At 38.9% G+C, this 27738-nt stretch overlaps 3 protein-coding genes across 4 annotated transcripts in view; all 3 read left to right on the top strand.

Moving 5' to 3' along the window:
- LOC125271207 (B-cell receptor CD22-like) overlaps positions 1–2302 on the top strand; it is a 29568-nt gene extending 27266 nt beyond the window's left edge. Inside the window, exons 6-11 of one of the 2 annotated variants that reach the window (XM_048195212.1) lie at positions 81–338; positions 430–672; positions 756–864; positions 1280–1325; positions 1812–2050; positions 2155–2302. In XM_048195212.1, the coding sequence (XP_048051169.1) occupies positions 81–338; positions 430–672; positions 756–864; positions 1280–1325; positions 1812–2050; positions 2155–2209 (950 nt within the window). In that variant the 3' untranslated portion in view covers positions 2210–2302. The remainder of the gene's footprint in view (positions 1–80; positions 339–429; positions 673–755; positions 865–1279; positions 1326–1811; positions 2051–2154) is intronic. The other variant, XM_048195213.1, reaches the window with a different exon arrangement.
- Positions 2303–13657: 11355 nt separating this feature from the next.
- On the top strand, positions 13658–18164 carry LOC125273110 (B-cell receptor CD22-like). Its single transcript, XM_048198378.1, has 6 exons — positions 13658–13934; positions 14159–14524; positions 15325–15672; positions 17066–17323; positions 17448–17702; positions 17825–18164. The coding sequence occupies exons 1-6, from the start codon at positions 13658–13660 to the stop codon at positions 18103–18105; spliced, it is 1785 nt and encodes a 594-aa protein (XP_048054335.1). The 3' UTR covers positions 18106–18164.
- Positions 18165–26104, top strand: LOC125273109 (B-cell receptor CD22-like; the record flags this gene model as incomplete). The annotated part of the gene is made up of 7 exons (XM_048198377.1): positions 18165–18411; positions 18495–18591; positions 18781–18826; positions 21477–21554; positions 24130–24207; positions 24866–24943; positions 25143–26104. Coding segments are annotated over 7 exons (648 nt in total), but the record flags the coding sequence as incomplete, so codon positions are not given.
- Positions 26105–27738: the final 1634 nt, after the last annotated feature.

The following is a 27738-nucleotide window of genomic DNA, read 5'->3' as shown; positions in this document are numbered from 1 at the left end:
TAATGATGGCTCAGTAACTGTGGTAACCATCAAATTAATGGTTTAACAATCATTAATTTACACTTTTTTGTCTGTTTTAGATCCTCCCAGGAACGTCTCAGTGTTGATAAATGGATCTGGTGAAATAGTGTCAGGAGATTCAGTGACTCTGATCTGCAGCAGTGATTCAAACCCTCCTGCTCTGAACTTCAGCTGGTTTAAAGGAGGAACGTTTGTAGGATCTGGAAGAATCTTCAACATCTCAAAGATCAGCTCTGATGACAGTGGAGAATACAAGTGCAGATCCATCAATGAACATGGAGAGAAATACTCTGATAATGTGACTTTAAACATCATGTGTGAGTTAAAAATGGTTCAGTAACTGTAGTAACCAAATAAACAAATTAATAGATTAACAATCGCAAAACATTAATTTACATATTGTTTTAGATCCTCCCAGGAACGTCTCAGTGTTGATAACTGGATCTGGTGAAACAGTGTCAGGAGATTCAGTGACTCTGATCTGCAGCAGTGATTCAAATCCTCCTGCTCTGAACTTCAGCTGGTTTAAGGAGAATGAAAGCTCAGCTGTTGGATCTGGACAGAGTTTCAGTGCACTACAGAGTGGACGCTTCTACTGTCAGGCTCACAATCAACATGGATCTCAGAGATCAGACGCTGTAACTGTCACAGGTGAAGCTTTTATTAACACACTCCTGTATCTTCACATCATTCATCAGTTTGGAGAGTTAATCATGATGATCTTCCTCTTTCAGTTCATCATGGTGCTGGTAGGAATGTGATTGTGATCGCAGCGACATCTGGAGGATTATTCTTCATCATCATCATCATCATCATCATCATCATCGTCATCCTCTTTATAATGTGAGATCAATTAAAAACAAAAAAAAAAATCACTTTTGGTGTAGAAGGAAATGCCCATGTAGGAGGTTACGTTCTCGTGACCTTGTGCAAGGTTCAATAAAAGTTCTCTAAAGGTGATAACATTTCCGAACCTTTACAGAACATTAGGGATCTACTTACAGGGAATGTCCTGAATGTTCCCTGAAAGTACACCAAATAACATCCCACAACCCCTAAAAGAACTCCACATCGTGACCGTCTCTGAACCATCTGGGAACGTAACTAGGCAACGTCCTTGACATCAATGTAGACGTTCTGGGAATGTTACATTTCTAGCAGGGTGTCTCATTAATGTTGATTATTAGTGAAAACAGCATTCATATTTTCTCTTAAATACATTCATCCATGTGCTGCTTAATGTCTGTCATTATAACAGAAAGAAACGAAGGAGTGATCAAACTGAAGATCTCACAGTGAAACAGGTAAATCATTCAGACACACGACTTTACAGAAGCAGAAAATCAATCGATCATCTGTTATCTGTGTTTCAGACTGTAACTGTTCAGACTGATGGGAAACTAACATTATCAGTGTCTTTATTAACACAATCCAGAAAAAAATAAATAAAAAACTTTCATAAACTGATATTTTCCTCTCTTTAGACGAATGCATCATCTCCATGTGAAGCGCTCTCATGTGGTGTGACACAATAAGAAATAAAATAACATGGTTTACTTCTAATCTCTGATATGTTTGTGATATATTTTGATGTAGATCGATTGTCTAATGATTTGTTAATCATTAGCATTTACATCAGCAGTGTATTTCACTTCAAATTCTGATTCTTTTTCTGCTGTACAATTATATTTCCATCTGATGTGGCACTTAATCTCTACATTGAGAATCTACACTTCAGATCAAACTGATTTACGTTTTAATTAATAATGACTTATTTATGGTTATTTCAGAATGATCTCTATTCTGACGTGCCACAGAGAGTTTCAGTCCATGACGAGCCTCTTTCTGAACCGGATTCAGCCAATGACGCTCCAAAGAGATTCAGAGGAAACACTCCTGAATCCAGAGAGACTGAGGAGATCCAGTACGCAACTGTCCAATATCACAGAAAGAAAGAGACAAAGAGAGAAGAGGAGAACGAAAACCAGTACGACAATATAAGAGTTCATCAGTCCGATGCTGCCGTGAGGTGAGAAACAAACAACTTAACCAGCACTAATTTAACCAGCACAGAGTGTAATCTAAAGTGTAACATCATTGTTGTCCTGTTTGTTTGTTTGTTTGTTTGTTTAGGCAAACACTTCAAACTGTGGAAGAGCCTTCAGTGATCTACAGCAGCATCAAATGAGTGACAGAGTGTAAATGTTGTATTAATGTATGTTTTACTGTGCATGTTCTTACAACTACAGCTAATGCTTCAATAAACCTGATTAGTTATTAACCTGCATGCAGTTTAAGGCTGTAGTTTCTTTACTGGTTAACCAGGACCTCTAGTGGTGGATGTGTGAATTATTCTTCATGAATGAGACGGATGCAACTACTTTCCCTCCCAAAAACTTTCCATTCTTTACTCTGATCAGATCTTATTTTCATATTCAGTTAGATAATGTTAGACAATTCAGTTATTCAATAATACCTTAATTGTTGAATTTGAATTTATACTTAAAACTACTGATTCTTGAAACAGAATTTTACATTAATTTTCCTGTAAAGCTGCTATGAAGCGATTTGTATGGTAAAATGCACTATATAAATAAATAATCATCTATAATCCAGGATTAAGTCACTGACACACCAAATATTTCAATACTCAACCATCAGTGCAGTTTGGCAGCACAACCTTCTAGATAACAATTTATCTATGAGGATGTCTGAATATATTGGTGTGTGTGTCAAGGTCTGTCTTTTGAATCCTTTTTGTTAAGGTGTTCAAAGTCTGATATTCATTGAGTGGCATTTAGTGGATGCTTGATGCACTTTTTTGTCTGGATCTACTGAGTTATTAAAAATTACATATATTTTGCAAATATCACATTTTAAACTTATGACAGATTTTGATGAAGTTATAGAGTAAAGAATGAAAAAAAAAATCACAATATTTGCAAAAAACTATAAACTATATCTGATCATCTTTGTTTATGGCTTCCTTTGCAACAAATTATACGTTTTGATAAACACTGTTGCAAAAACCACAAGCTAACATATAATGCAAAGAATCAAACTGCCCAACTAAAATAAACACCGATCACCATAATGGTGATCAGACATTTTCAATAAAACATTGACACCTAAACCTGTTAATTCTCAAATAGAACTGTAGATAAATGACAGAAATAAAGTCAGTCTGGTTTATAATAAAAGAGAGGTGTATACTAGGCGCTCTGAACCGTTGATTCACTCCCCCCACCTACATTTCCTGCCGGTACTGAGACTCGAACCCGCGACCTTCGGGTTTCAAGTCCAACTCTCTAAGAGCACATCCACAATAGGAGTTAAAGTTCACTTGCACACTTTCCTTTCATGCTGATGTAAGTTGTAATATTAATATGTAATGATATATGGTGTATTTCATATGTGAGGTTTAAGGAAATTACACGTGCCAGTTTGTTTTTGTTTTGTCCTAAATTTAAGTTTAGTTGGTAGAAGGCCTAGCCAGATTGGCCAGCTTCTTTTTATATATTTGGTCCTTTATCCTATTTTTTTGGTTTTGTTTTCCTAGGTTTTCCCTGTTATTTGTTTGTGTATCCAATCATTCTTGACTTTGTTTTGCATCTGTTTTGTTTATTATTATAGTATTTTGTTTCTTTTCTCTTTGTGTGTGTGTGTGTGTGTGTAATTTGCTATTTTTTTGTTTTAGTTGGACACTGACTAATTGTATGTAGTTTATTTAGTTGTAATATTTTTTATTTATTTTATCCAAGTCAGTGATCAATTGTGGTGAGTTCTTTTGTACAACATCCACATTCTTTTGTGAACTTACCCTACTGAATTTAAGTCTGAATCTTCTACTCATTTTTTTTTTTCCTGTTTATTTTAGGCTGAAGGGCCCTGAGGTGAGGAGGCAAGCTGTTCTTGCATTCTGGTGTTGATATTTCAAGCACAGAGTGTGGTTTGCTGCTTATAACCAATTGTGTGTGTGTGGGGGGGGATCACTCTGATACTCACGACCTCTCTTGCCTTTCATGGTAATGAACCTGTGCCCTATTTCTTTTGGGTAGTCACTTCCCCGTTTTTAAAGTGGTGGTGTCGTCAGCTAGTTATATTATATTCCTTTTAATGATTTGGTATTCGAGCGTCACCTGGTTATTTCCTGCCACCATGCCACACATATACTCCATCACAGATGATCACATGACTGATCTCTAGCTCACTGATTTCTCATGCTTTTCTCTAATAATTGATTATGTTATACTGATATACTGAACAGAATTATAATTGAGCACCTTTACAATGGACAATGGTTTTAAAGTGTTCATTATTATCAGCTTCTGACTTTTGTGTTCCTGTAACTTTCCCTTTAAGTGATCAGTTTTATTTGTGATCACCTCAAAAGACAAAAGAGTTTCTCTTTCTGAATGACCCTCACATCAACAATCCTGTTCTTTAAGCAGCTGAGTAAATATATTTAAATAAACTTAAACATCTTTTTTTTCATTAGTTTTAGTTTGTTGATGTTGCTCTCTTGTAGAGGGAGGGACACTGATGTTTCCGCGACTGGGCTTTAAAAAACAGTGTTAACCACAGAAATGTCCTTCAATGTGAAGCTAAAGTGCATGAGTTAAAACAGTCAGTCATTTGGTTGCTGTTGATCTGATGAGCTTCAACACGGTAAGACAAACACATTCATACTTCAATAAAAACTGATGATTATTTCTATAGATGAAGCTCATATAACACATGATTCCTGACATGAGAAATATCTTCTGAACATCTAATGATCAGTTCATTTACACACACTGATGTTGAGCATTAATAATCTTCAGATGAGCAAAGATCTTACTAACACTAAGAGCTGTTTAGAGTGATGAACAGACACTGTTTATGAGTATATGAGTGATGATTTATGCTGTATTATAGATATATTTGATGCTGATGTTGGTCAGAATGGCTCCTGCTCTTTCTTTGATCTTTCTGCTCATGATTCACGGTGAGTCTCTGTTTCATTCACATTAGAAACACTGATGTTTTTATTTTTAATTTTCAAAGTCCCTATAATGAGTGATTAATTAACAGTTTTCTGTGCTCTGTAGATGTTTTTACTTTTAAAACATGAGGGTTTGGGTGAGACAATGCAATAACTCAATAAGTGTGTCCCAAAGCATAGTGTGTTGAAAAGAGTATACTTTATAGCTACTTTCTCTAAAACGTCAAATATTACCAAGAATGCATTGTTTTCTACGGTATATTGCTGTTTTAATGGAATACAGCTTGTTATTGTCGAATTTAGCCCTATTTTTACAGCATTTTTTTACCGTTTCTGGTAGATTTATCAAGTATGGATCCGTAACGGCTAATATTGCCCACAACCCCTCGTTGGTAAGACTTTATAATAGCTGCACACTATGAATCATTAGTTAAGCATTAGTAAATAGTCAGTTCATCATTTATAAAGCATTAATAGACATTAGTAAGCAGTTTATAAATACATATGTAAATGCTTTATTCTTTATTTATGAGCATATTTATAATGTGTTTAATAATTGTATTTTCTTACTTTATTAATGATCAATTTATCATTTCTAAAGTAAGTATTAGATTATTTACAAACCAATTATTTAACAATTGTCCGTGGTTCATAAGATCATTTAGAAAGTGTAAGTAAATGATTCATAAACTACATTTATACATCTTATTAGTTACTCAGTGTGTTAATAAATGCTTTATTAACACAGGTTGCTTATTTTATATTTATATTCATTTGCTTTCTTGTTTTGTTTCTGGTTTGTAAATAATGTAATAATTTAGAAATTATAAATTGATCATTAATAAAGTATAAAAAAAATTATTAAACACATTATAGATTATGTATATTAATGCTTTATAAATGATTAATTAACTATTTACTAATGCTTAACTAATGATTTATAGTGTGCGTTATTATAAAATGTTACCCTTTTACAACTTTATCTGCCTTTGAAATGGAAAGATGCAAAGTCCATAGCACCATTGTTGGTCTGTTTTGAGGATTTTAGAGCCTAGATTGCCTTACATTTTCTAAAGTTCAATGAAGGGAAAACGGATGTCATGGTATTTGGACCTGATATAACACATGTGAGTCCACTTATCTGAAGCTGGGTGCTATAAAATCGTGTGAAGCCCAGTGTTTAGTTTTATTTTCTGTGTAGCTTAACATTTTTGAGTAAACCCTTATACTTACATTATTATTTTAAGGTTTACTGAGCGACATAAAGTGACATTACCCATGTCAGGTCATTGCCGACATTACCAACGTTATCAGAAGAATCCATTCAACATTAAACTGAGTTGCAGCAGATTTCAAGTTACGTCACACTATGTAAGGAGAATAAATGTTGAAATTGAGTGTTATTTTGTGTGTTTTTGCACACCAAGACTGAACCAAGATTAATACAGGGGAAGATGTGTTATTGTTATTTTGGTATTTAAAGGTGTGTCTGTGATGTTGAAGTTTTGTAGGGTTACCGTAAAGAGTAAAGAGTAATGCCTGTGGTTAGGACGAGAATAGGCTGTGAAATTTCAAAACTGCATATATGGCATGCTTGATTAACACTTCATGTTCAAAGTAAATATAGTGATAGTCTCTTAGATGGTTTCATTAGTGCATTCTGGTATGTTGTTGCTAACTAACACTTAATCATAAATATTAGGTGTTAGTTTATTCAGAACTTCAATTAAATTGTAATTAGCAAGACTGTGCTGTTCAATATATGTTGGTTCTGCTAAAATAATCTTTGATTGACTAATAATCATTAACCTGGTTTATTGCTATGTTTATTGCCACATCTACCTTTATGATGTGATAGTATGTCCCAAAGCTTCTACTCTTCTGCTACAAACTCTTCATGAAAAGCTAAATAAATAAATAAATTTTATATATATATATATATATATATATATATATATATAAATATAATATATATATATATATATATATAATATATATATATATATATATATATATATATATATATATATATATATATATATATATATATATATATATATATATATATATATATATAATTTATTTATTTATTTATTTAGCTTTTCATATATATATATATGCGTTTATACAACAGTTCGACGGCACGAGTGTGTAAATAAATAAGAACAACAACGGAGTGTCTTTAAAACCGTCTTTTGTGCAGCACTACTTCCTTCCGCCACGGATTCAAATCTCAATTTGACAGTTGGACCAAGCCTCCGTTACTAATTCTAAAACGTCACTTCAGAACTAGTAACGAAGGAACGTTTCAAAACTCAAGTTGTCAGTTGAACCAAGCCTCCGTTACTAACTCTAAAACGTCACTTTAGAACTAGTAACGAAGGAACGTTGAGTCGCTTCATTGAAACACATTGAATTTTGTACAGTATTAGAGAGAGAGAGAGAGAGAGAGAGAGAGAGAGTAGGCTATTACCTGTGTCTGGTATATTGCATTACATTCATTCTTCAAGTCGATGTCCATAATATTATATCCTTTATACAAGTCCGTTTGAATGTCCGCTGAGGAAAGCGATCTTTGTATTTGTCCTTTTTTACATCCATTACACCACAGCGCTAAAACATCTTCCTTTTGCAAAAGTTCCTTTCAATTTAAAAGTTTCTTGTGCTTCACTGACTCATTCTCCTGTAAAGTGTTGCCGCCATCTAAAGGCGTATTAATGTAATGTTCACTCAATCCATATTACTTAATGGACATATTTATATAAAATCATATTTATTAACAATAATATTTAGAACAACAAATAAGCACAATTGTACAGTTCAGTCAAACATAAAGCACTAGTTATTAAAAAAAAATTAGGTCACCATTTACGCTTGTATGTGGGTTTTTACAAATATTTAACGAATGAAAAGGATTTTAAAGAGCGTGTGACAAAACCTCCTAACTCCATTGGATCCTCAAACTGTCAATCAAGCCTTATTAATCTGCCTCACCTCCTGAATGAAGTGCGCACGCAGTTTGGACATCTCCTCTGTGCAATGCAAAGGTAAATAAAGATCTGATGTTTGGAAAAAAAAATTGTAAAGCGTTTTCTTTACTCAAAAAACCATATGTTTATAAAGTTTAATGTTTTACGTATTTGAAGAGCGGAGAAGAGTCTGATATGTCCCGTCTAGTTGTAGCCAATATGCTATAAGGATGTAACGTAACGATTATTATTATCAAATTTAATATAGCACAATTCGACTTGCTCTGGAACAAATAATAGATTAATAAGACCAAAGATTGCCTGTTCTATGTACTCAAATTGAATTATGTCTCGTGTTTAACCACTATAAGAGCCAGCGGCAAATCCCTGAGGCACTGGCCGAGATTAAGCTGTTGTCGGCGGTTACAGAAGCACTGAACGGCCGCTGACGCACTCGAGCTTGCATCTCCGAAAACGTCAAAACAAATTGTAAAATAGGCGCTGTTATTAAATATGAGTCACATATTTCAGGTCTAAACAACAACATTCTCGCCTAAAAAACTATTAAAACTACAGTTCGTGGTACAAGAAGTAGTATTTGTAAAAATTATGGTTGATTTGATCGGCCGCCATGACGGTCACTTCAAGCGGAGTGATACAAACGGTGAAAAGGCAGTAGGAGTGCTGTTATCACTGAAATATCGCATGGCTATCAGCCAATCAGATTCGAGAACCAGACAGAACTGTTGTATAAATATATATATATATATATATATATATATATATATATATATATATATATATATATATACACACACACACACACACACATACATACTGTTAGGGTGCAGTATCTAAGTAGGTGAATTTGCTGCAGTGTTAGGTGGTTTAGGGGAGGGACCTTCTCACTCATTATAGCATTTGAATGTAGAAACATCAGCCAGATCATCAATATTTTTGGCTCATTTTATCAGAAGCAGGATTGCACACCCCTGGCTTATGTCAATGTAACAACATTAACACAAGTCAGGGCCAATGTCCTGCAGTTTAGCAATAAATGAATCTGCACAGCTGGGTGTCTGCAGAGTCAGTCAATACAATGGAAAATGGAATGTGCAAAACATTATTTTTTCTTCACAACAATGTCTGCAACCAAACTTGATTTTAGAGAGATACCACTTAAACACACTGGGGAATGCTCATGCTCACCCAAAACACACAAACACCCCCACCTCCACCCCCAAAGTCATCCATAGAATTGAATGGGAGATTATTACATTTTATTACACACACACACACACACACACACAAAGAACACTGTGTTCAGGTTTGACTGTTTTGTGACAAATGCAAACAATAAAATAAAGATACTTCAGCGATGATACTTTGACAAAGATATATTTTTATTGTTATAATAGTGATTTTATAATGTCTAAACACAAATCTAAATGAAAAATGGTAAAAAGATTATACCTATGTGGAAATGGCAATATTAATGATCCCGACTGTTGCGTAACAGCCAGTGTTATGTTGAGATTCGCCTGTTCTTTGGAGGTCTTTTAAACAAATGAGATTTATATAAGAAGGAGGAAACAATAGAGTTTGAGACTCACTGTATGTCATTTCCATGTACTGAACTTTTCTTATTCAACTATGCCAAGATAAATTCAATTTTTGAATCTAGGGCACCTTTAAAGGATTCGTTCACTTCAGAATTCAAATTTCCTGATAATTTACTCACCCTGATATCATCCAAGATGTTCATGTCTTTCCTTCTTCTTTTTGAGGTTTTTGAGGAAAACATTCCAGGATTTTTCTCCATATAGTGGACTTCAACAGGGTTCAATGGGTTGAAGGTCCAAATGTCAGTTTCAGTGCAGCTTCAAAGAGCTTTATATGATCCCAGATGAGAAATAAGGGTCTTATCTAGAGAAACGATTGGTCATTTTCTAAAAATAAAATAAAAATTTACATACCTTTTAACCACAACTGCTTGTCTTGCACTGCTCTGCAATGCGCCACACATTACATAATCACGTTATTATTATTACTTTATTATTTTCAATAAAACAGTGCTAAGGCTTCCTGGAGGCTAAGTGAGGGCTGTCTGTGCAGGACCAGCGCTAAAGGGCCAACATTTTGCCAATGAGCAAATTCTCAGGGGCTTGTTTGCAGGGCTGTTTCTGTGTGTTTATCATCCTCCATCAAAGTTCCTGGAGTAATTGAGATTGTTTATCACTCAACTTATTCTGAGAAGATTCATTTATAAAATTTCCTGTCACTGTTTTCAAGTAGTAAAAAGTATTATCATGTTTTCATGGTCCAGTGTAACTGATAAAAACAACATTTCCCTTTCGTGGGAACTGTCGACGCTGCGTCATGACGCACTGGGAACCTTCTGCGTGATTACGTCGTTGAAGCACTCTTGTATCTAACCAATCATGTAGCGAGACGTCAGAGGCGGGTGACGTCATGGACCAGGAAACTATAAAGCATAACGGGATTCAGAGAACGCTAGCTTCTGTTGTCTTCAGCAAGTACTCTATGTTATTGTGTGTCTTATTTGGTGTTGTTTGTTTTATTACATATAAGCAAGTCACGATCTCTTCGTCTGAGGACAAGAGTATCCCACACCAATCCATATATTTATATATAAAAAAGACACGTATTATGGCGAGCAGCAGTTGAATGGGAGTTGAATATGCCCTGGCAGCTCTTGAGGGAGCTGTCTGTGTGCACTGTAAAAAACTCACTCTCAGGACACTGCGTTCCAGTGTTCCCCGCGGATCAGGTCCCGCTTCTGCTGAGGCAAAGCGGAGGCTCCATTCGTGGGGTTCACAAATCTGACAGAGGGGTTAGAGATGGCCGCCGCCCTTTCTCTGCCCTTACCTGCCAGGTTCAGTGCCGCCTCCCAGGTGGAAGCACGCTCTGCGGTTTCTTTCCCTGGGTTGAGGCACCGGTACTCACATGTCCAGCTCTGAGGAGGTGGATATTGTGATATCGATCCGAGGACTCGCCACCTCACAATAGTGAACAGCAGTTTGAATCGCATTTCCCCCTGTGCTACACTACAAAGCGAGTGGGGATACACACGATTTATGTGTTGTTTGCTGGGAGTGGAGCATGCACGTCAGCTCACAACTGACAGTGACAGTGTTCATTCATAAAAATGTCCCGAAGAGAAGTATGCTCTAGCGGGAGTTTTGTAGCTCCACTCCTGTTGGCTTTATTCTCGAGGGAATAAAAGTCTAACGCAAGGCTTGGATCTTGCGCTTGCCGAGGCAGCGCGTGGATTGAGTTTTCATTAAAGAATGAATAGCTCGGATCTCGCGTTGCCGAGGCAGCGCGTAGATTAAGTCTGCAAGAATGAATATATGGCTCGGGTCTTGCGTTTGCCGAGGCTGTGCATAGATCACGTGTCTGTAATTATATGTATTTATATATTGAGGGATCTGAGTAGACGGGAGTTTCCCTTTCTCTCTTTCCCTAAAATACCTTGCGAATTATTATGAGCTATAATTCTTTTTTGTATTCTAAATATATTCAGCCTGTTCAATATATATACCGTTCTGCCAACCCTGCCACCTCGTGTGCTTCGGGGCGCAGTGGTTTCCAGTGTTCCTCCAAGAAAGAGGAGGATTGTAGTGCGGTCAGTTCAGATGTTCCCTGCCGGTTTGCCATTTCAGCGCACTGGTCTGACCGTTCATCCACAGAAAGTATCGCCACCTGTGCTCCCCCACAGAAAGCTTGGGGACAGGGACAGGCAACACAGCTGAAGTCTTTGTGGGGTAACACAGATCGGCGGACTGTAATTATCACCAAGAAGGCTTCGAAGAGGTCCTGATGCCAGTGGCGCGGGACATTGGAGGGCAGCCCCCTCCAGAGAGGGTTGGGTATTAAAATACTTGGTACCCATCCCTCTTTGGCGCCCTCAGGGGGCCGTTCTGCTAACCCTGCCACTCTGTGTGCATCAGGGCGCAGCGGTCTCCACCGACCCTCCGAGGAGGGCCGGTCATCACTTGATTCGTCTTCTGCCGGTGCGCCGCTTCAGAACGTCGAATCAAGTGCTCAAAAAAAAAAAAAAACACCAGAGGCCAGTCTCGAGAGACTGGTTCCCTCAGTATATTTTATGGCAGAATGGAAACTTCTACCGAATATATCGAAATGGGTGCTGCTCATCATAGAAAAGGGCTACAGAATTCAGTTCGGGTCTCACCCGCCCAGATTCAACGGGGTCCTTCCCACAGTGGTGACCCCCGAGCAGGCTCTGGTTATGGAACAAGAGGTTATGACGCTCTTGTAAAAAGGAGCTATAGAAAGGGTTCCTCCTCCCAGCAAGCTGTCAGGCTTTTACAGCCGTTACTTCATTGTTCCAAAGAAGGATGGAGGACTACGTCCTATCATAGATTTACGTGTGTTAAATCGCTCCATACAAAAGCTCAAATTCGAGATGCTTACACTCAAACAGATTATCCCACAGATCAAGTCCGAGGACTGGTTTGTGGCGAAAGACCTGAAAGATGCGTACTTTCATGTGTCCATCTATCCTCATCATAGGAGGTTCCTCAGGTTTGCTTTCGGGGGCAAAGCTTACCAATACAGGGTTCTTCCTTTTGGCCTATCACCCCTTCACATTCATGAAGTGCGTGGATGCAGTTCTGGCTCCGTTGAGACTCCAGGGCATCCACGTACTGAATTATATCGACGATTGGTTGATCCTAGCTCAATCAGAGCAACTGGCAGTCCAGCATCGAGATGCTGTTCTGTCCCACATGAAAAGGCTTGGGCTGAGGCTCAATGCCAAAAAAAGTGTGCTAGTTCCGGCTCAGACTGCCACTTATCTAGGTGTAGTCTGGGACACCACCACGATGCAGGCACATCTGTCCCTCGCTCGTGTGAGTTCCATTCTCGTAGCCATGAAAGGGGTGAAGTTAGGCCAGTCACTCACTGTAAAACAGTTCCAGAAACTGTTGGGTCTGATGGCAGCTGTGTCCAACGTCATACCTTTTGGCCTTCTGCACATGAGACCCTTACAGTGGTGGCTCAGGACCAGGGGGTTTTCTCTGAGAGGAAATTCTTTTCGCATGATCAAAGTCATGCGGCGATGCCTGGAAAAATCCCTGGTTTCTGTCCCAGGAACCCGTGTTGGGGGCTTCTGGTCATCGTGTAATGCTTACGACAGATGCTTCCCTCACGGGCTGGGGGGCGATCATGAGTGGTCGCTCAGCTCAGGGTGTATGGGAGGACCATCAGCTCTCCTGGCACATAAATCGGTTGGAGATGATGGCGGTGTTTCTAGCATTGAAACACTTCCTCCCAGACCTGAGAGACCACCATGTGTTGGTCCGCACGGACAACATGTCAGTGGTCTCATACATAAACCATAAGGGGGGTCTGCGGTCTCGCCAACTATATTACTTGCCCCATCGGATCCTCCTATGGTCCCAGGGGAAGCTGCTCTCACTGAAGGCAGCTTACATCCCAGGGTATCAAAATGTGGGAGCAGACGCCCTGTTGAGGCAGGGGCCGAGGCCCGGGGGAATGGAGACTCCACCCAGAAGTGGTGGATCTCATATGGAAAAATTTTGATCAAGCGGAAGTCGACCTATTTGCTTCGGGAGAGTCAACCCAGTGTCCACACTGGTACTCCCTAACACATCCAGCACCTCTGGGTCTGGATGCCATGGTGCAGATGTGGCTGAGGCTACGTCTGTACGCATTTCCCCCGTTCACTCTGCTCCTGGGAGTTCTGGAGAAAATATGCCAGGAAGGGGCCAGCTTAATACTGGTAGCCCCGTACTGGCCAACCAGAATATGGTTCTCGGACCTAGTGTCCCTCTTACATGGCTCCCCAATGGAGCTTCCTCTCAGACAGGACCTCCTGTCTCAAGCGGGTGGCACGATAATACATCCTCGCCCAGAACTATGGAAGTTATGGGCCTGGCCTCTGAGGGGGCCAGGTACATAGATGCTGGTCTCCCAATTGAGGTTGTGGAGACCATCCTTAACTCCAGAGCTCCCTCCACGAGGAAGCTGTATTCCTGTAAATGGAATATATTTGCTACTTGGTGTAGACAAAATAATACGGACCCTGTCCACTCTTCTGTTAGCTTCGTGCTATGATTCTTCCAAGACAAATTCTCGGAGGGTTTATCTCCTTCAACCTTGAAGGTCTATGTTGCAGCTATCTCAGCCTATCATGCTCCTCTTGAGGGGGATTCCTCGGTAGGACGAGACCCCCTCGTTACACACTTTCTCCGTGGCACACTGAGGTTGAGGCCTCCGGTGCGTACAAGAACTCCGGCCTGGGACTTGGCCGTGGTATTGCAAGGGTTAGCCGAGGCTCCCTTCGAACCACTAGAGGAGGTTCCAGAAAAGTTCCTCACTCTAAAGACTGCCTTCCTACTTGCTATCACTTCTCTGAAGAAGATAGGAGATCTACAAGCACTTTCAGTTGCTCCATCTTATCTCGAATTTGCTCTAGGAATGGTGAAAGCATTCCTTCATGCTAGACTTGGCTATGTGCCAAAGGTCCCCACCAATGTCCCAGGTCCGCTTGTACTCTAGGCCTTTTATCCTCCTCCTTTTGAATCTTCGGATCAGGAAAAACTTAATCTGCTCTGCCCAGTGAGGGCTTTGGATGCGTATGTCCACAGAGCTGCCCTGTGGCGAAAATCAGATCAATTATTTGTCTGTTATGGGTCCCCTAAGAAAGGGGGCCCAGCATCTAAGCAGAGGATGAGCAAGTGGATGGTCGAGGCCATCTCACTTGCATATGAAGCAGCCGGACAGCCTCTCCATTGGCTATGAATTTCCATTGATGATATATGTGATGCAGCTGGATGGTCATGCCAGCACACATTTATTAGGTTTTACATCCTTGATGTTGGCTCCACTCCGGGGTCGTCTGTCTTGTCAAGCTAACATAAAGCAAGTACTTGACATTACGGCGTAATTGGGATTGCGTTCCCAATGCGTCATGACGCAGCGTCGACAGTTCCCACGAAAGGGAACGTCTCAGGTTACAGATGTAACCCTGGTTCCCTGAGTAGGGAACGAGACGCTGCGTCGCCTTGCCGTACCCCCAGCATACTTGCGAGCGCTTACTTCAGACTTATTTCAGAAGCTAGCGTTCTCTGAATCCCGGTATGCTTTATAGTTTCCTGGTCTGTGACGTCACCCGCCTCTGACGTCTCGCTACACGATTGGTTAGATACAAGAGTGCTTCAACGACGTAATCACGCAGAAGGTTCCCAATGCGTCATGACGCAGCGTCTCGTTCCCTACTCAGGGAACCAGGGTTACATCTGTAACCTGAGACGTTTCATCTTGATGAATTCTGTGTTTCAGGGGTTTCTAGTGCTGATTGGGGTGTGAGTTACAGTCCTTCACACATCTGTGCACTAAAGAACTCATCAGTGATAATGAAGTGCACTTATACATACCCTACTGGATACTGGATCATGAATGTGTTCTGGACAAAAACAATGGAAAAATATAATGGAGAGTTTCTAGATCTGTCTAAGGACCCTGAATACAGTCAGAGGCTTCAGTATCTGGGAGATAAACGGCAGAACTGCACCATCAGACTGAGTCATGTGACACTGAAGGATTCACGCAAGTACTATTTCAGATTCACCACTGATAAACCTGCTGGAAGATATACTGGTGTTCCAGGAGTGACTCTTACTGTCACAGGTGACTTTCATGAGGTTTCTCTCTTCTTCTGTGCATTATGTTGAATAATAATCAGTGTATGACAACAGCACTAGATATAATGTGTGTGTTGTGTTCAGATCTTCAGGTGGAGTCTCCTGAGAGAGTGACAGAGGGAGATTCAGTCCGTCTGACATGTAAAAGCAGCTGCACTCTGACTGACAGAGCAACATTCATCTGGTACAGAAACTCACAGCCATTAACTGAGAGAAGAGACAGAAACAATGAACTCCTGCTGCAGTCAGTCAGAAGAGAGGATGCAGGCAGATATAGCTGTGCTGTACACGGACACAATCACATCTCTCCTGCTGTTCAGCTCAATGTCACGTGTGAGTATATGTTGCCTAATTTTCTTTGATGAAATCTAAAACATTTCTGATCTCCAAAGAAAAAATCATAATTACCGCATAAAAGTTGTTAAAATAGTAAACGCGACTATGCGACTTGGTTCAACCATAATGTTATGAAGCAATGGGAATACTTTTTGTGTGCATAAACAAAACTACTGACCAAAAAAAAAAAAAATTTATTTATGCTGCAATGCATCCTGGGAGCCATGAATGTGTTTTGTATGCTGGCATGATGTCACCATTGCTGTGTTTAATATGCCGAATGTTGATGTCTGTGAGTGTATAAATGACATAAAACATGTTCTAAATAGAAAATTAACAATGAAAGTGTTATTTATACACTCACATCAACATTCAGCATCTGAAACACAACTTTGTTACAAATTATGTTTTTCACATTGGTTGAGGTTTATTATTTTCAGTAATGCTTGATTTTCTGACGTTTGATGTTTTAAGTGATTTCAAAAGTATTTTAAACCAATTTAACAGGAATGGGAAGGAATAAAGATCTCAGCGACTTTGACAAGGGCTGAATTGTTATGGAAAGGATACATTTAGGGGTCTTACAGAGTCATTGCCTCTGCTGTTGAGTGGATAAATGAATAAATACTGAATTAATAAATACTACCATATGGAACCTGGTCATATTTATTTAAAATATTAAAATATTTCTCCTGTAGATCCTCCAGTGAATCCTGCGATTTCCATCAGTCCATCTGGTGAAATAGTGGAGGGGGACTCAGTGACTCTGATCTGCAGCAGTGATTCAAACCCTCCTGCAGAAATCAGCTGGTTTAAAGGAGGAATGATTTTGCAGTCTGGCGACACCTACAGCATCACTAATATTATGTCTGAGGCCAGCGGAAACTATTATTGCACTGCTAGAAATAAACATGGATCTCGAGCCTCTTCTGTAAATGTGAATATATTATGTAAGTCTACCTTTATTTGTAATAAATTCTGGAAGATTATTTGGGCAATAATTAGTCTCACTGCATGTCATTTTACAATTTTTTTCTTTACAGATCCCCCAAAGAGTGTCTCAGTGTCCATCAGTCCATCTGGTGAAATAGTGTCAGGAGATTCAGTGACTCTGATCTGCAGCAGTGATTCAAACCCTCCTGCTCTGAACTTCAGCTGGTTTAAAGGAGGAACGTTTCTAGGATCTGGAAGAATCTACAGCATCTCAAAGATCAGCTCTGATGACAGCAAAAAATATAAGTGCAAGTCTATCAATGAACTTGGAGAGAAATACTCTGATGCTGTGACTTTAAACGTCATGTGTGAGTTTATTGTAAAGCAGAAGATATAGAATATTTCAGCATGTCTATTATGATTTTCCTCAAAAATTATTAGCACAGAAATGTCTTATGATCTTATCACAATAAGTTTGGTGATTGTTATTAGATCCTCCCAGGAGCATCTCAGTGTCCATCAGTCCATCTGGTGAAATAGTGTCAGGAGATTCAGTGACTCTGATCTGCAGCAGTGATTCAAACCCTCCTGCAGAAATCAGCTGGTTTAAAGGAGGAACGTTTGTAGGATCTGGAAGAATCTACAGCATCTCAAAGATCAGCTCTGATGACAGTGGAGAATACAAGTGCAGATCCAAAAATCAACATGGAGAGAAATACTCTGATGCTGTGATTTTAAACGTCATGTGTGAGTTTATTATAAAATCTAAGATGCTGTAGAACAGTCCATCATGTTTATTTCCATCAATAATTAGTTGCACAAAAATATTTTATATTCCTTGTAACAATAAGTTTGGTGATTGTTATTAGACCCTCCCAGGAGCATCTCAGTGTCCATCAGTCCATCTGGTGAAATAGTGTCAGGAGATTCAGTGACTCTGATCTGCAGCAGTGATTCAAACCCTCCTGCTCTGAACTTCAGCTGGTTTAAAGAAGAAATGTTTGTAGGATCTGGAAGAATCTACAGCATCTCAAAGATCAGCTCTGATGACAGTAAAAAATACAAATGCATATCCATCAATGAACATGGAGAGAAATACTCTGAACCTGTGACTTTAAACATCATGTGTGAGTTAAAAATGGTTCAGTAACTGTAGTAACCATCAAATTAATAGATTAACAATCGCAAAACATTAATTTACATTTTGTTTTAGACCCACCCAGGAATGTCTCAGTGTCCATCATTCAGTCTGGTCAGATTTGGGCAGGAGATTCAGTGACTCTGATCTGCAGCAGTGATTCAAACCCTCCTGCTCTGAACTTCAGCTGGTTTAAGGAGAATGAAAGCTCAGCTGTTGGGTCTGGACAGAGTTTCAGTGCACTACAGAGTGGACGCTTCTACTGTCAGGCTCACAATCAACATGGATCTCAGAGATCAGACGCTGTAACTGTCACAGGTGAAGCTTTTATTAACACACTCCTGTATCTTCACATCATTCATCAGTTTGGAGAGTTAATCATGATGATCTTCCTCTTTCAGTTCATCATGGTGCTGGAAGGAATGTGATTGTGATCGCAGCGACATCTGGAGGATTATTCTTCATCATCATCATCATCATCATCATCCTCTTTATAATGTGAGCACAATAATAAATTGCATTGATTGCATAAATTCACTTTTGCAGTGAATAAATTAACTTTTAGTCTAATGTAAGAAATGTCTTGGTTGTGTTTTTAATTATTAGTAATCTTAAAAAACAGTATTTATATATTCAATTATTTTAATAGACTCATGCATATGCTGGTAATGTCTGTCATTATAATAGAAAGAAGCGAAGGAGTGTTAAATCTGAAGAACTCACACTGGAAGAGGTAAATCATCCAGACACAACGCAACTTTACAGAAGCAGAAAATCAATCGATCAGCTGTTATCTGTGTTTCAGACTGTATATCTCAGATAACAATTGTTTGTTCTAAAAATGTTTTCCAAACATTCTCATTTGGTAATGGAAATGTTAAAATGTCCAATTCCCTTTGAAGGGAACTCGCGCTGCATCAATGATGCTTTGGGAACGCCTCTGCGTGATTGCGTCAGTAGCACTTGTGCACTTGAAGCACTTCCTTAATTTTGAGGAATTAAATGATAAATACTTATCTGACTTTCAGTAGTTAGATTCATGTATTAGTTCAGCCTTTCATCCAGCCCGTGTTAACTTAAATGCTTGATCTTTTGCTGCATTTAATTTTGAGAAATTAAATGGTACGCGTGAATCTTTTGGCCTGCTCTACAGGAGACCCTTGGTGGCTCAAGGCCAAGGGTCTTTGCAGCTTGATAATATGAAGGAAGCATTGGTTCTTGTCCCAAGGTCCTGTGTAAGGAGCCCATTGTCATCGATTCATGGTCATGACAGATGCTTCCCTCACAGGCTGGGGAGCGGTTATGGAATGCCACTCAGCTCATGGTCTGTGGATGATGGCTGTCTTCACAGCATTGAAGCATTTCCTCCCAAAGCTGAGAGGCCACCATGTGCTTGTTCGCACAGACAACAAATCAGTGGTCTCTTAAATAAAGCATCAAGGGATCTGTGTCTATGCCAACTATGCAAGCTGGCACACCAGATCCTCCTGTTGTCCCAAGGAAAACAACTCTCCCTGAAAGCAGTATACATTCCAGGGTACCAATATTTAGGAGCAGACATCCAGCCGAGGTAGGGGCTAAGGCCCGGGGAATAGAAACTTCACCACAAGGTGGTGAAGCTTATATGGAAGGCTTTTCAGCCCAGTAGTAGTGGATCTGTCTGCATCTCAGGATACAACGCACTGTCCACTTTGGTTCTCCCTCACACATCCAGTTCCCTTGGGGCTGGGCGTTATGGTACAGACATGGCCAAGGCTACGTCTGTACACTTTTCCCCCAATTGCTCTCCTCCCAGGAGTTCTGGAGATGGTCTGCCGGCAGCGCCGTACTGGCTGTGCCGACTATGTTTCTCGGACCTGGTGTCCCTCCTCGACGGCTCTCCCTTGGAGATTCCAGTCAGGAGGGTTCTTCTGTCTCAAGTAGGAGGCATAAATCTTCACCCCCGCCCAGAGATATGGAACTCATGGGTTCCACACTGAAGGTGTACATGGCGGCCTTTGCCACCTACCATGTCCCTTTGGGTGTGTATCTCTGGGGAGAAACCCATTGGTGACACGTTTCCTCTGTCATGCTTTTAGGCTAGGACAGAAGTATGATGACTTAGAAAGCCTTAATATATAAGGAGGTATCCCTATAGGATGTAGTATGCGGCAGGCTGGTCCTCTCCACTCACATTTGTAAGGTTTAACAACCTCAACCTGGGTGCTGCCCCAAGTTCACAGGTGCTTATGTCTTAGTTGTGCTCTCGGTATTCACATGGACAGACACTTGTAAGCATGGCATTTGGGCATTATTGTTCCCAAAGTGCCATCAACGCAGTGCGAGTTCCCTCGAAAAGGAACATCGCTGCAACGAGTCGTTGTGTCACCCTGCCATACTTCCTTCATCCCTGTGATCACTTGCTTTGGCTAAATCAAGCTAATGCTGGTCATTCTGGATGTGCTTTTAATGCTTTCCTTTTGATTTAACACCAGGGAATGTACGCTGTATGCTTAGATTAATGCTGCATTTACACTAAAGGGCTTGATGCCCAATTCCGATTTGTTGACTTTATCTATCTACCTATCTATCTATCTATCTATCTATCTATCTATCTATTTATTTATTTATTTATTTATTTATCTTTTATGACCGGCATACTTCATCTTTTAAAAAATGTACCCATATCCTATATCTGCTTTTACACTGTACACTTAGTGAAGCAACTCCAGGTAGACATACTGACCCAGAAAAGTTAAGCTGAAAAGGAAGTAAAAACTGCAATTTGCAATGGACACAGACAAAATGATAATACAAGCTTTCAAGGTCAGCAAAATATTAGTCTCTAAAGACTTAAGTGGTTTGAGCCTTTGTCCTCCATTGCGGCATTGAAAAGAATCATGCAAATGGTGTTTGGAGTCCACCTGAGTTGACGTCTTTCACAACCATCACTTTTTGAATGACGTACGCCTTACATTGACAGGGGAATATTCAATCTGTCCGCTTTCATAGCAGACCCAAATGCACATATCCAATTCATAACAGATTTATTTCCTCATATGAATAAAGCCTGAAACCGATCTGAGAATATCGGAATCCATGTGCTTTTTTCCTGCTTACACGTTCATGGGTCATATCCGATCTGTGCCACATGGGAGGAAAAATCTGAATTGGGTCACTTGAACTATGCAATGTAAAAGTAGCCTAAGAGAAAGCAATGTGAGCCAAGAAAATGCCAAGAAAAGAGCATACAGTATGACGTGAAAAAGCCATTTACTTTGAACATTGCCAGGGAACTTTCTTTCCAGTACTTTTTTCTAATCATTGCCAATTTTTTAAATATTATATATTTAGTATTGTGATTGTGTTTCTTTGTTATGTATGTCCTTCTGTCTCTTCTGTAGCTCTTTGATCTAAAAGAAGACACATGTCAAGATCTTGAGGTCAAGTCCACGACCTCAGACCTGTACGACACACTCCCAGTAAGTGAGACGTAAAAGTCTTAAGATCTATCACAGATGATCACATGACGATATCTCACTAGGCTTGTTCAACTTGAAGCAGAGCTGCACAGACCGATCAGTGCACAGCAAAATCCCCAGATTTAAATCAACTATGCTCAGAGAACATTTGGTCCCTCTCTATGTAATGTTAAAGTAACACTGAAGCAGAGTTAAAGTTAATGAGATAATTAAGCAATTAATTAAGTGATGATTGAGCATTAGTGATGAACACCTGCTGTTAACAAGCAGAATCACTGAAGAAAAGAGAACCACAAGAACTACAACTGACTTCAGCCACATCCTTAGATGAAATCAACTAAAGATAAAAGACATTAAATCTCTCAAGATCTGATTAAACAACTCCACAAACATTACCAGATTCACTTATTATTAACCAGATTCACTTTATTTCTGTCATGCATCTCAGAAGTTCTTATTTAGAATTAACAGAGGTTTAGATGTTGATGTTTTATTTGTCAAAAAAAAAAAAAAAAAAAAAATGATGCCACCATTATGGTGGTCAGTGTTTGCTTTAGTTGGGCTCTTGACCCTTGACTTTTTATGTTAGATTTTTCTTTGCAACAACTCATATAATGTTGTAAAGCAGTGAGACATTTGCTACTTTTATATGATAAGAAAATTGTTGTGAGATGGCCTGATTGAATCCAAAGCAACTAATAATATGTTTTGTCATTTAGGTTTTGCATTACCAACCCTGTGAAACTAAGGCATGAAAGGAAAGTGTTGCAAGCAAACAGTTGTCTTGAATGATTTTAAAACTGTGTAGTGCATAAAAAACATATTTAGACACACAGAGACATCAAGAATCAGCATATGAATCTCAACAATGGTGATTAAAAAAAAAGCTTCACGATGCAATGTGTTACAACCACGCTTGTCCTGGACTCCATTTCCCATGTTCCTCCTTGTTCTTCACCTGTTTGCACTTCCCTCATCAGCCTTCCCGCCATTCCTGGATTCCCTGCACCTGGTCCTCGTCATTAGCACTCCCTTTAAGTTGGACTCACTCCCTGCACTCCCTGTCCATTGTTGTTGTTCTCTATATGGTTTAGTTCATGTGTTTGCTGTTCTGATTCCTTGCCAAATAAATACTCCATTTGTAGAAGTCCGTATCTGCCTAATCCCTGCTGCAGCAACGCATCTGTGACACAGTGCATGCTGGGTATCACTATAGTACAAAACTCCCATCATGCACTGCATTATAAATAATTATTGTCACCACTGTTGAGGATTGTATGATAAGTGTTCATGTCTAAGCCTGAGTGGTAGTTGTTCATTTTCAGCAATAATTATGGTAATATTTGTTTAATGGATTTTTGTTGTTGTTGCAATTCTGCCTTAGTCGCATCTCAGTCAAGAAACCAAAAAGAAAGAGAGAGACCTTTTGGTGGTGCATATTTCAAATGGCTTTCAATCAGAAAATTCAAGCTGATCTGTTCCTTCAATCTTTTGATTCAGCAATGTGTAAGTGTTTTGCTGTAAAACAGTATTGCAATTGCTTAAAAGTAAATTATTTTAAAAACTTCAAGAGCCCAACTAAAGCAAACACTGACCACCATGTTTGTGGCATAATTTTTTTGACCATTACAACATCAATGTCTAAACCTCTGTTAGAGCTTATGTAGATATCTGACAGAAATAAAGTCAATATGGTTAGTAATAAGAGAAGCTGGTAATGCTGTTTGTGGTGTTGTTTAATCAGATCTTGAGAGATTTATTGTATTTTATCTTCAGCTGATTTCATCTAAGGCTGTGGCTGAAGTCAGTTGTAGTTCTTGTGTTTCTCTTTTCTTCAGTGATTCTGCTTGTTAACAGCAGGTGTTCATCACTAATGCTCAATCATCACTTAATTAATTGCTTAATTATCTCATTAACTTTAACTCTGCTTCAGTGTTACTTTAACACTACATAGAGAGGGACCAAATGTTCTCTGAGCATAGTTGATTTAAATCTGGGGATTTTTGTGCTGTGTGTATGACATCAAAGTACCGCAAGAGTGATTCAAAAGCATACAGAGCTGTCAGCTCTCTAGTTACTCTCACAGTACTCTGGTTTTCCTACTCTTAAAGTTTCTAGAGCAGCTGCAGACACTTCTTGCAACACTTCTGAAAGGTAACACAGTCACATTCTTAAAGGGTCAGCATATCATTTCATCACTGGATGAGAAGGGCATTAATACACACTGTATGTGCATTACACTTAAACCAGGGCTTCAATAACCAGCCTCCTGATTGAAATGTCAAACTTTTCCACCTGATTACGTATATATTTTATATAATACATTTTTCAATGGGGCTACATACAGTATATATACCCCATGTTGAGTTCTGTTCTTTGTCGGTAATTGTCAATGTTAGATGTGTTGTGTGAGTTTGCTGTTCCTGAAGAAATTCCTATGTATTTTGTTTTCATGGATAAAAGTATATTGATATCATCATCTGAGTCAACCACAAACTTGACAGAATAAACGACCCTCTATTTAGTATTGTGATTGTGTTACTTTGTGATGTATGTCCTTCTGTCTCACCTGTAGATCTCTGATCCCAATGAAGACACATATACAGCTTTTGATTCCAAGCCCACGACCTCTGACCTATACAACACTCTAACAGTAAGTGAGACATCAAAGTACCGCAAGAGTGATTCAAAAGCATATGGAGCTGTCAGCTCTCTAATCACTCTCGTGGTACTCTGATTTTCCTACTCTTTAAATGTGTTGTGTGAGTTTGCTGTTCCTGAATAATTTCCTGTGTATTTTGGTTTCATGGATAAAAGTATATTGATATTGTCATCTGATTCATTCATGTTTGGACAAACTTGACAGAATACCCAGCCCTCTAAACGAGTAGGTTTTCCTGAAGCCACTCCACGAGTTGTGCTGGTGATGATGAACGCCGTTAGGACAGTCCAGAGATGAGCCAGTTGAGGAGCACTGGCTCATCAATTTCACCACATAGCCAACTCCTACACTAATCCAAATCCCTGAATTCATTCTTACTCAACCAGATTTATTCACCCTCCTAGAGGATCTGGACCCACCATGCATTCTTCTTACCCCATTCTCTCATGTAATGTAAATGTGGCTTAAGAGAAAGCAAAGTGAGCCAAAAATGCCAAGAAAAGAGTATGGCATACTGTGAAAAAAGTCATTTACTTTGAATATTGTCAGGGATCATTTTTTTCAATATTTTTTCAAATCATTGCCAATTTTGTAATGTTATATATTTAGTATTGTGATTATGATGTAAGTCCTTCTGTCTCTCCTGTAGATCTCTGATCCCAATGAAGACACATATACAGCTCTTGAGCTCAAGTCCACGACCTCTGACCTGTACGACACACTCACAGTAAGTGAGACGTCATGTGTATCTACTTGTCAGATGGTGTATGACAAGCAGAGTGATTTAAAAGTATACAGAGGCGTCAGTTCTCAAATTGCTCTTGCGGTACTTTGAAGTCATACTCCGATCGCTCTGTGCAGCACCTCTTCAATTCGAACAAGCCTAATCTCTTTCACACAGACCATTCATCTTATTGTTTGTTCAGATCAACAGGAAAATGCTGCAATAAGAGGCAGAGCATGAAGGAACCAATCCTGAGATCTGTGGGCGGAGCCACTGCTGATTGGAAGGGATCAATTTAGTGATGAGTCACAAAGTGTTTTATTTCAGTGTAGTTATATGCCAGTTTTATTTCAGTGCTCAACATTATCTGCCTCAGTTATTCTTATATCTTGTGTTGCTGTAATTTTCCATTCAATCAAGATAATTAATTCATTAATCGTGTGACTATTGAATATTAATGATGAACACCTGCTGTTAAAAATCACCATTTTAAAGTCACCATTATGGAGATCAGGGTTTGCTTTAGTTGTGCTCTTGTCTCTTGACTTTTTAATATTAGATTTTGTTTGGCTTCTGTAACTGAGTTGTAACAGTCAGATAAGCAAAAAGGAAAGATGATCATGTGTTGTTGGTTATGTTTTCACATAATCATTATTTGATCTGAACTCATTTAGAGCCCGATCTCTGAGCTAGATTTACATTATTGATTACAGCAGCACTGTGATTCTACAGCAGAAGATCCAGCTTTTTTTTTTATATAATCCAAAGGCTTTCTTAAAAGTTGTTGCTGATCAAAAAAAAAAAAAAAAGTTAAAATTAAGTCAAAGTCAGTACACTGAATCAAATGATAATTGTGCACATTCACAATGAACAATGTATCGTTTTATAGTCTCAGAGTGCTCAATATCATCTGCCTCAGTTTATTCTCTCTTTTGTGTTGCTGTAACTTTCTCTTTAAGTGATTAGTTTTATTTTTGACCATCTCAAATGTACTTGTACAAACCCTCAAACTACCACCAGAGGTCACCATCTCCTGCTACTGCATCACCTGTAAATTACAATTATTCCTCTTCATGTGTATGTTGTTTTATCTTGTACTGGTTTAAAATACGTTTATATATCAGCATTATAATTCTGAACACATCCATTCCTAAATGTCCTCTTTTTTCTTTAGTTTCTGTCCTTTAATAGCTGCTCTTTACCTCATTATTTGCATGTGTTCTCTTGTATTTCCTGCTTCAGGGAGAAGAGTGTACAGGTGCAGCCTGGAGATCTCTAAATCGGGGTGGGAGCTTCAAAATAGGATGTGGCTTCCTCCTATTGACAAATAGATGTCATGCATGTGTGATTTAATGATTTAAACGATTTAATGGTATATTTGAAAATATACAGGATAAAATAGTGTGTTAATATAATGCATTAATATTTGCTCATTCAGTATAAACACACATATATAGAGAAATATATAATGTAATATATTTCTTATATTTTACAATTGTTTACATTTTAAATGTAAATGTAATAACATCAAAAACTCAGAAAACATTTTAAATTCCAAATTAAATTTCTAAATCAAAACACATGAAATAACATTTAATCTTAACATTTACTCTCATTTAACAGTCAGAAGCAAAGCATGCTGGGAACTAGAAATCTGCTGTAACTCATTCTGTGAATGTAATATGGTTGTCTTTACATTTGACATTGTATGCGACCACCATGATCCAATCAAGCAGAACACATCATCCCTTGCGGAACAAAAATATGGGAATATATGCAAAATATAATGTGATAAAATACGTTTCAATTTATGGGAAACTAGTGCTTATATTTTTCAATATACTGCAATATATGTATTAACCATGTATGGCCATATATTGATACATATAAAATATTTAGAAATGAAGACAAAGATAGCATTACATGTAATATCCATAAAGTTTTGTCCTTTAATGCGTACATAGTGTATATTGCACATACATGTTCCAATATAAATGTGAATGTATTGTGCACACATAAATACCATAGACAGTAAAAGAAATGGACACAGCGACCCCATTGGAACTCAATTGAGACAAGTGAAGCCCATTTTTAGCGATTTTTAGCACTTCCGTTTCTGACGCGCAGACTCAAACTAAGCTTGATGACGTCAGCAACCTGTCTGACAGATGTAAATCTTCTAGTAGCTGTGCGTGCAAACTGCCATCGTTAATCTTGCAGAGACGGCGAGCTTGAGCGGGGAGTTCTTTGGCGTGAGTGAGCAGGAGTAAGTATTCTGATTAATTATTTTGTATAGTATTTTAAAATGTAACGCCAGTACGCCATATTAAGTTAATGCATACTATTGCCTGCGAGCTTCTCCTCCTGTCTGTACGGTAATTTCTCTACAGTGCGACAGAGAGTCGAGTGGTTATGACGCAATCGTTAGCCTATTTTTACAAAAACTGTATCTACGGGGCCATAATGTAACATAGAAGGTAATGGAGCCCTTTATACATTGTCGTGTATCTTTAGAAATAAATAATGGACAAATGGAGTCTTTAAACGCCTCAGATGTAAAGTTATTCACTGTCAAAGTGACGCCAAAATGAATGGGAGTCAATGGGGATGCTAACGCAAGTGAAGTTCTGCTACAAGATGGCGGCACCCGGCCGACTTCAACTTCCGGTCGACTTCCTTGGGCACTGATAAATACACACATTCACAAAATGATTTCTAGTTCCCAGCATGCAATGCTTCTGACTGTTTTTGACAGAAATAAAGTTAAACTTGACTAGTAATAAGTGCAATAAGAAGTC

The sequence above is a fragment of the Megalobrama amblycephala genome, linkage group LG7 (assembly GCF_018812025.1).
Source record: "Megalobrama amblycephala isolate DHTTF-2021 linkage group LG7, ASM1881202v1, whole genome shotgun sequence".
Classification (NCBI taxonomy): Eukaryota; Metazoa; Chordata; class Actinopteri; order Cypriniformes; family Xenocyprididae; genus Megalobrama; species Megalobrama amblycephala.
The sequence above is the reverse complement of the archived record's forward strand: the minus strand, read 5'-3'. Positions and strand labels throughout refer to the sequence as shown.